We start from the raw sequence: 10068 nt of genomic DNA on the forward strand, positions 1-10068 counted from the left end.
GTCCTTGTGGCGGACGGCGCAGGGAGCATGGGTTCTGCAGACCTCGTGTCCGCAGGGGTCCTGGAGGACGGCATTACAGCCAGCCTCCTGACAGTTGGTAGCCTGTAAGTGAATAGATACATAAGTATCACCGTAATACACTAGCAGGACTACTCAGATATGATGCTCCGCTGCATGCCGGAGTAGCATAAATTTTGGGCATAATCCTCTCCTGTACCCTGTGTGGGAGAGTCCATGGGACTCGGTAAGCTAGTAGAAAAACTCCAGTATACACCGGAGCGAATATTTCTGATAAACCAGATACCTATCATACACCTATAGTACACCAGGGTTTCAGGAGGAGTACGCCACACCAGAGAACGAGAGAGGATTACCCGAATAAAATAAGACTAGACAAAGTAAAATAAATAAAACCTGGAGCGTATAGCTCCGCTGTAGAACCCCTACGTCAACCACCGGAATGCTCGGATAGCAAGCGGGCGTTCCGTCAGAAAACGAAAGGGACTACTGTTACAGATATGGGAAAGCATGTAGGACCAACCGAATTCCCCCCTCCCTAAAATAGCTGGCGGAGACAGCTATACAATTACATAAAAGGGAAGGTTAGGGGAACCGGAGAGCAAAACCGAACGCCGGAGGAGGACCGATGCGAACAGGTGGGGTGGCCAACCCCACCCGAACACACCGGGACTCCCCTGAAGCTCAAAGAAAACGAGACTGGTCCGACAGGACCCCCCCAAAGTCCAAAACTCCCTTATCCTCCCTGGTAGGGAGGAAGAGGGGAGGGGTGCCCGGATGGTCGCCATGGCGACCGTGAGCGGACAAGGACTAACCCTCCCTCCACGTGGGAGGAAGGGAAGGGGGGACATGGACTAGGGCGATCAGTGGCTCAACGCGAGCGCAGGTGGACCACGAGGCGATAATGCAACAAAACATAGCCTAGGTCGAGCTGACCACGCGAGCACGAGTGGACCACAAGGCGATAATGCAACAAAACTAGCCTAGGCCAAACTGATCGCCCTAACATGCAATCCACAAATAAATATATCGTAAAGAAAGAGGAAGGAAATCACTAGTGGGAGAGAAAGAAGGACGTCTGGGAGAAGTAGGCTAGTTTCCCCGAAAGAAAACAGGCGAACTGCTCAAGTGCTGGCCTCTGCCGACGTGGAAAGGAGGGCGATGGCCAGGATGGCTGGACTAAAGAATAACATAGCAGTGTATTCATAATCACCCACACACCTAAACACCTAGACAAAGGGACATGCATGCATGAACACTAATCTAAGTCATAGGCAAAGGATTTCCGAATAGTACGATGTAAAGCAATAGAATAAGTGGGAACTTTGTACCACGTGATAAATAACTCATATAAGAGTAAATACACACGGAATAGATACCACGGTATGGGAGACCGAAGTAGCTAACCGAACATGAGGCGAGCCGGCAAGGCGAGCCATGCGCCAGACCAGGAGACTATTATCGGACCTAAAAAACGGTAAAAACAGTTCCTGGCTGACAAAAAACTGTGTAAAACCTTTCGGGGTACTTAACTTAGCTTCGTCGATAGCTGCTAGTTCCATGGTAATAAGTAAATCCAAGAAAGCACACAAAAAGACACAGAGCAAAGAGTAGCATGTGCGTTCAGAAGTTCGCTAACGTAAAGGATGGCCACCAGGAGCGCTGCGGTCGGCGTCGTAGGTAGAGTAGTAGTAGTTGACGGCGCCGGCCGTGTATCAGCTCTCTCAGGAGGGGGATTTCGATGTGGAAAAGTTCTAAATGGCAAGAGGTTCGTGGTAGTGGTCTCACTCGCCCCAGCTACATACCGACACCCTCTCTTTATTTAGGGTGAGCGAGTCAGTTATTCTGACATCCCCCTATTTTTATTTTTCTCTGGTAATGTTAGTATTATTTACCTAGAAATAATGAACTTAAGGGATTATTTCACGAAGCGACACGAACTGAGCCCAGAAAAGTTGTTTCTCGTTCGGTTGTTCATGGCTGTACTCATTTACGCAATGAGTAAAATGTTAAAACAATACTTTCATCATTCTCTTTTGCTGTTTTTGAACTTATTTAACTAGATGGGATAAAGTTAGATTATTGTAATTTGGACTCTCGTATAATTGGATTATCGTAAGACAAATTATCGTAACCTGAACGCTACTTGTACACTATAAAACCTTATTATATCCTTACAAACCCTTTCTATTATGTTTTTATACAATATTTGTTAATTAAACATGTATTTTTCTTATTTAATAACATGAAAGATAAATATATGGGGTGGCATTTTGAGGGTTGGAACGGATTAAGGGCATTTTAAGTATTTTCAATGGGGAAATTTGTTTAATGCACGAGCAAATTGAACTACGAGCTTGGCCACGGAACAAATTAACCTCGTAGGTCAAGGTACCACTGTAAGTCATCTCCTTATGGTGGCTTCTGACGGCCTTTCTGCACTCCGATGTGGTTTTCTCCATTTCTAATATGATAAACAACAAAGGACTTGGTCCTGATTGTAGATGGATGCCCAATTTTTTTTTTCTTTTCATCAGATAAACCTTTTGAAATATTAATTATTGGAAGTCTTCTTCAGGTGTATTTTGGATCTGTATTATCTTATCACGATTTTCAAATGTAATTGATGTTTTGAAGTTTCCACATATAGTTGCATACTATTTTTTTGTGTAACATGGTTTAGAATTAAATCCTTTGAAAATCCATCTCCAAATCCACTGTCTAGATTATTGGGTGTTCCTAAGTTATGATATACATATCAATTAAGTTACTGCTTATTATAAGTGATCTAGCTAGTGAATCACACAGGTGTCTTAGCATTACCTTATGACTGTTTTTATTTCAACCATCATCAAATGATTAGTCTTGGACACAACCCTCACAAAAAAAATTCCAGCATTCTTAATTTATTCAATTCAAGAAAAAGCTCCTATATATTAATTAAGATAGCATTTTCTATAGTAAAACACTAAGCCAGTGGATCAGCCCTGTGAGAGCTTATAATTGTAGCTTAGAGGAGTGGTCTTGGTTTGAATACTGTAATTAGTCTGTAAAAGACTAAAATCTTGTCTGCTGAAGTCATTTTTTTTTATTATTCTAAAAATCAAACCTGATTTTTATTACAGTTTACATTACCAAAACCTAGGGGAGGCCAGCATGCCAGAAATCCTATTTTAGTCGCTGATCAGAAAGAAGCCAGACAATTTTCCAGTAAGATGAGCAAGAAGAAAATTAATCCATTACATGAAGATTATGATCCTGGTAAGTTTCATAACATGATATATGTTTCAGTAACCATTCAGTGTTCAGTAGGATGTTTTTCATAAGTATTTGAGATTTAATTTTATAAATGAAGGCTTTGTCCTCCTACCTCATTATTTTTATTGACTCAATTTTATGACAGTTTTGCCACATTTCATCCTTTATTGCATTCTTTTTATGTACACAAATAGAATTGGCAGAGTTTCGTAATTTTTTGTTCACCTGCCTGTTGCACGATTCATGCCTTATTAATCTTTTTTTTTTGAAAGATGGAAGAAATCTTATGTAATGACATTAAAAGCAGTCACTGATATGTTTAGAGCATCATGTTATATTGCATAAAATAGCAAAATTGACGTGAACAAAACAAAGTGATAAAAAGTCATATCACAACCACTGACATACATTACTAAGTAGATGGGAGACACCTATCACAAGTAGTATTGCATAAACATATTCCTTATATCATCATTTCAATATTAGGTTAAAGATAGTTGAACGTTTCTTCTTTGTTAAGTTTTACAGATAACATTGGAAACTCACATAATGTGACCCATGTAACCTCAGAGACAATTATTGCACTGTATTCGGCTCATGTTCCTATTAGAGAGATAAAAAGAAATCTTAATATACCAAGGAGAATCCTACATGGATGAACCAAATTGTTTAGAGAACTGCAAAGTTTAGAAAATGAGCCTAGAAGTGGAACTCCTCGAAGCACCATAAGAGAGCAAGACCTAGTGTAAATGTTACTGAGCAACATTCATTTATGAACAATGAGTTCTAGGGCTTCGTCATGATATTGTTGAACCAGGAATCATGATTGGGTCTATGCCTATGACTGGTGTCTGATGAATACTTTAGGTGGAGAGTGAGAGATTTTAAAAAATACACTTAAAATCATTAACCCTTAAAAGCCAAAGCGGTATTTTAAAAATCATCTCCTGTATGCGGGCGGTGTTCGCGAGTGAGCGCCGAAGCAGAATTTTTTTTTTTTTTTTTTTTTTTTAAATCACAGCACGCTTAGTTTTCAAGATTAAGAGTTCATTTTGGCTCCTTTTTTTGTCATTGCCAGAAGTTTAGTATGCAACCATCAGGAATTAAAAAAATATCATTATCATATATAAATATTGGGATATATGACAGCGCAAAAAAAAATTTCATATATTGTATACAAATCACGCTGTGAGCAAAACGGTTAAAGCTAACAAGTTAATTTTTTCGTTGTATTGTACACTAAATTGCGATCATTTTGGTATAAAACACATTGTAAAACGATCAAGGCAACACAGAGAAAATATTATCACAAAATGATGCATGAATTTGTAACACACGGACATAAAAAAAAGTGGTTTTCAAAAATTCACCATAAATCGAAATATTGTGCTAGAGACTTCCCGTTTGTTGCAAAATGAAGGTAATTGATTGAATATTACTAGACTGTAAGTGTTGTAGCTTACAATTGCAGTTTTCGACCATTTCAGTCACATTAAAGTTGACCAAAGGACAAATTTTTTTCTATCGTTATATATATGAAAATATTTCAAAACTGATAAAAGCTACAACAATAGGTTGTTTTTTGTCGTATTCTGCATGAAATTGCGCACATTTTCACATATAAAACTTTATGTAACGGCTAATTGAAAATGGTGCAAACATTACGACAATTGGACAAAAAAATTTATGATTTTTTCGGAAGAGTTACCATGCGGACATAAGGAAATATTTCATAAATTCACCATAAATCGAAATATTGTGCTAGAGACTTCCAATTTGTTGCAAAATAAAGGTAAATGATTGAATATTACTAGAATGTAATAGTTTTAGCCTACAGTTGCGTTTTTCGACCATTTCGGTCGAGTCAAAGTTGACCGAAGGTTGAAATTTTGGCACTTATCATTATTTATATGAAAATATTTCAAAACTGATAAAAGCTACAACAATGACTTGTTTATTGTTGTATTCTACATGAAATTGCACACATTTTCATATTAAAACTTTATGTAACGGCTAATTTAAAATGGTGCAAACATTACAACAATCGGACGAAAAAATTTCAGAATTTTTTCGGAAGAGTTACGAGCGGACGTAAGGAATTTTTTTTTTTTTTTTTTTTTTTTTTTTTTTTTTTTTTTCATTCACCATAAATCGAAATATTGTGTTAGAGACTTCCCAATTTGTTGCAAAATAAAGGTAATTGATCGAATATTACTAGAATGTAAGAGTTTTAGCTTACAATTGCGTTTTTTTACCATTTCGGTCGAGTCAAAGTTGACCGAAGGTTGATATTTTGGCACATGTTATTTATATGAAAATATTTCAAAACTGATAAAAGCTACAACCATAGGTTGTTTTTTGTTGTATTCTACATGAAATTGCGTACATTTCCATATATAAAACTTTATGTAACAGCTAATTTAAAATGGTGCAAACATTACGACAATCAGACAAAAAAAATTATGATTATTTCGGAAGAGTTACCGCGCTGACGTAAGGAAAAAGTTTTTTTCATAAATTCACCATAAATCAAAATATTGTGCTAGAGACTTCCAATTTGTTGCAAAATGAAGGTAAATGATTGAATATTACTAGAATATAAGAGTTTTAGCTTACAATTGCGTTTTTCTACCCTTTTGGTAGAGTCAAAGTTGACCAAAGGTTGAAATTTTGGCACTTATTGTTATTTATGTGAAAATATTTCAAAATGATAAAAGCTACTACCATGAGTTTTTTTTGTTGTTGTATTCTACATGAAATTGCGCACATTTTCGTATATAATACTCCATGTAACGGCTAATATAAAATGGTGCAAAAATTATGTCAAAGTGACAAAATAATTTCTGAGATGTGTCGCCGATACTTTTTAGTGCGAGAAGAAAGAAATTCGCGGTTGCACGCCTGGGTAACGATTGTAAACAAAACAACGCCTTGATCCGTGAGCTCCCAGCATCCCCCAAGGCGCGTGATTCAAAAGTTTTCGCCTAATAGGCCTATAACTATTTTTCTGCGAATTAAAAAAAAAAAATTTTATATGGACGTACCATACGTCCAATTGGTACCCAACAGACAATTTATATCGACGTTTAATACATCCAATCAGCATTAAAGGGTTAATAGGTGTCCAATGAATAAGCAAGCCTACCATTGATGGATGGGAGATTCAGTTAGGCTTACTTTTCTTTGTCTTATTGGATACAGTGAAGTTAAGCATAAGTTTTTAAAAGAGCCATGGGAAAGATGCATACTATTCATGTCTGTTTTTTTATAATAACAAATACATAGTGAATATTACATATTCGGCACTAGATCCAGCAGCAAAAACCCTCAAATTGATATTTCCATTTTGCATCAATATATCCAGAAGTACGATATAGTACCATGGTCCATTGTCTCAGTGTGGTACTGTACTACTGAAAATAGACCTAGCCTAATCAGGTGTCAAAATCAGAGGTCAAATTTAGGCCCACTAAATGCATTGTGCAAATTATTTTATTAATCAAAGAACAGAATTAGTTTGATTACACTTTGCTATTAAAGAATATTGATAGGCTTAATTTGTTATTTACCGGCTAGGCTTAATTTGTTATTTACCGGCTGTAGGTGACGAACTGACAACCCCTGTACAGTACAATACGTTGGGTCCAGACTTGCAAAGGCAAATTCAAAATGCTTATGCTGTCACGAAGCTAGAGTTAAGAATAAAATTAGAATTTGTGGACTCATGGGGTATATATTTTCCTTACTTTGCAAAATAATTATCTTTGATACTTTGAATAAATCTACTTAATTCTAATTTAATTTATTTCAAGTATAACATCTTTGAAAAGAAATATTATTTATTGATAAGTAAATAATCTGGCACCTGCATATGGCAATATTTCCTTAACGAACAATGAATTAATAAACTACGCCAATTTTTCGTGGGCTGACTGTACATATGAGTTTTAGCTGTGCAGTGCATTTAGTGCTTATATTTCTCCTTCCTCACTCTTTTGCATACTAACATATGTATAAATATTTGGAACCATTTCACAGCATATGGAACATTGGTAATTGAATCTGCACATCTGGTCATTTGACCCATGAGTGGTGCAAGTTGACAAAGTGATATCGTATAATGGTTATTTTATGTTCCCTGCAGATGCTGCTCCATTTGCAGTTCGGGATGTGTATTCCCGAGCGGCCCAACTTGGTTATATGGGAGATAAATGCCACAACCATTATTATTGGGAGAGGAAGAACCCTAATGAACGAACAAAGAAATACAAAAAGAAAAAGTGAATACAAAGTACTAGCTTTATGCTTGTAGTTTTTGTATTGTTATCAGAGTATTAAATAGTAAGTTACCAAAAATGTATTTAATATCCTCAAAATATAAGTCTTTTTCTCTATGTTTGCTACTGCTACTTAATGTGATAAGTACTAGCCAAGTTCACCAAGCATTTGTTTGTTGTCTACATCTATCATAGCTTTTCCAAATTTTTCTTTTATTTTACAAAGCTTAACAAAGCACAGGCTTCGATAAAACAACCGGCTTGGGGGAAGGAGAGCAAAGCGAAAGACAACTCCCCAAGGCAGGTGAAGAAAGACTGGTGCATCAAGAGGTTCCAAGCCTGGTCAGTGACCAACATCCACCTCGTATACCCATGAGTTGCCAGATGCCACAGATTCCTTGCTTTACAATCTTTAATTGTTTTTAACTGATTTCCAGTTGGCAGTAGAAGATTATCAAATTGTTAAGACCTCAGGTTTGTTAGCTATGAAAAATATAAATTTATTAAAAATTTGTCTTTTTTTTAAAGTACCTGCAAAAATTACTAGGTCCCATGGGTCATCTTTTTCAACTTGGTTTCCAAGAAGAGATGCACCTTTATGTACTTGAAAGCATTCTTGTCATGAGAGCTGTCATCTTCATAATTCATGTAAGGGCTATGAAGATGAAAGGCAGAGTATCAATATGAAATAGTTAACAAAAGTTTTGGCAAAGAATGGAACTTTCATCAATTCTGTTAGGCTCATATTTCTTACAAGTGAAACAACAATACAAAACCATCAACGAGACGGGTAGCATTGTAGTTGCTCACCAGACACGGTAGAGTGAGGGTGCGTCCCATGCCTCAGGAAAGTTCTGCCAGATGCATAATCCATGGCTAACTTTAAACTTTAATAAAATAAAAATTACTGAGGTCAGAGGGTTGCAATTTGGTGTGTTTGATGACTGGAGGATGGATGATCAAAATACAGGCAGTCCTTGGTTATTGGCAGGGGTTGCATACTCAGTGGGATGCTGAGGAGCAAAAACTGCCATTAACTGAAACTGTGATTTATGGCGCATGTGGCACCGATACCTGGTTAATGGTGCCTCTTAGGTATGTTATGGTGCCATAAATCACCGATTTTATGCCACTAAACCAGATTGCCATTAACTCAGTCCGCTGGTAACCGGGGACTGCTGTACCAATTTGCGGTCTTCCAGCCTCAGAAGTTTTTCAGATCTGAGGGCGGACAGAATAAAATGCGGACAGACAAAGCCAGCACAATACTGTTACAGAAAACTAAAAATAGATAAAGCTGCAAAATTAATTCATAAAGTTAATAATAGAAGAATATGAGTATTCTCAATCTTTGGACAGTAAATCTGTACATGGCAAAGAACAACTCTTCTGAACTAATGGAAAGACTAGTACTAGGAAGACTCATTAAGTTTGTAATGTTATTTGCAAATGGAGACTGGTAGGTATAACAGAAGAATTTTAGATTATTTTTCTTGCATCAAGAATCAGCAACGTGAATAAAATAAGTCCCTTGGGAGCTGCTATAAGCAAGCAACTTGTGTTAACAGTAGACGTTGAGGAAGATATGGAAATGTTTAAAAGGGTGAAATGTGAAAATACAAAGAGAGGAGTGAAAATCAGCTGAAGCAAAACCAAGTTTATGGTGACTGATAATGGGCAAGGAAAAAAGTACTGTCAAGAGAGTGGCTATGTGGGTTTTATGAAAAAAGGTCTCAGGGTAAATTTGATAGTGTACTAAATGTAACAGATGGTATCCAAAGAGACACTTAGGATTCAAAGTGCATGGAGGCCAAGATTTTCAAGGCCCAAAATGCATAAGAGCAGATGCGAAGAGGGGGAAAGTGTGTTGTGATGGGTAATTTTTTAGATGTAGAATATTTCATTACATTCAGAATGCACTGGACTGTGAAGCAATAGTTGAAAGGGCAGCTAGAAAAAGAGTAGCCACAGCATAAATTAAATGAAAAGAGTAAAGTAGTGAAAAAGATTTTAGGAAGGCCTAGACCTTATGGTCAGGCATGAAGAACATAGGATAAACATTAATGGAGAGAAACTCACTTCACATCTAACCCCTCAAAGTGAAAAGCTGACAAAAATATTTTATGATTATAAACTAAGCAGAGTTAAGTTATAATCATACAATTGTTGTATTGGATGATGAGGAATTGAGAAATAAAATTATGTGCTTTGGAGTAATGACTTGCCTTTTAAGAAATTGGTAATGTATTCTTTAAAGTGTCTGTTTTTTCAGTTCAACAAGAAATGTAGAGAATTCTTCAAGGATGTGTCAAACATTAATCTGATTGAATCAAAACTTTCCTTCTGTGGTTCACCAAAATCATAAGAATGGTAATCCTTTGTGACCAATACTATCTCAGGTTTGTACATTTTGCTGTAGATTTTCAAAATATATTGTAAATAAATTGCCTTATTTGGTGACACATTTTCTAGTTCACTACCTGAATTTGTGATTGTGTAAGTTTTGTAGAAAAAC

General features: G+C 36.6%; 1 protein-coding gene across 1 annotated transcript in view; it reads left to right on the plus strand.

The window, feature by feature from the left end:
- LOC135215226 (RNA-binding protein NOB1-like) overlaps positions 1–8063 on the plus strand; it is a gene marked incomplete in the record, with an annotated part of 136517 nt that extends 128454 nt beyond the window's left edge. Inside the window, 2 exon segments of the mRNA XM_064249731.1 lie at positions 3144–3279; positions 7421–8063. Of these exon segments, the coding sequence (XP_064105801.1) occupies positions 3144–3279; positions 7421–7560 (276 nt within the window).
- Between the last annotated feature and the right edge of the window lie 2005 nt (positions 8064–10068).

The sequence above is a fragment of the Macrobrachium nipponense genome, chromosome 5 (genome assembly GCF_015104395.2).
Source record: "Macrobrachium nipponense isolate FS-2020 chromosome 5, ASM1510439v2, whole genome shotgun sequence".
NCBI classification, from domain to species: Eukaryota; Metazoa; Arthropoda; class Malacostraca; order Decapoda; family Palaemonidae; genus Macrobrachium; species Macrobrachium nipponense.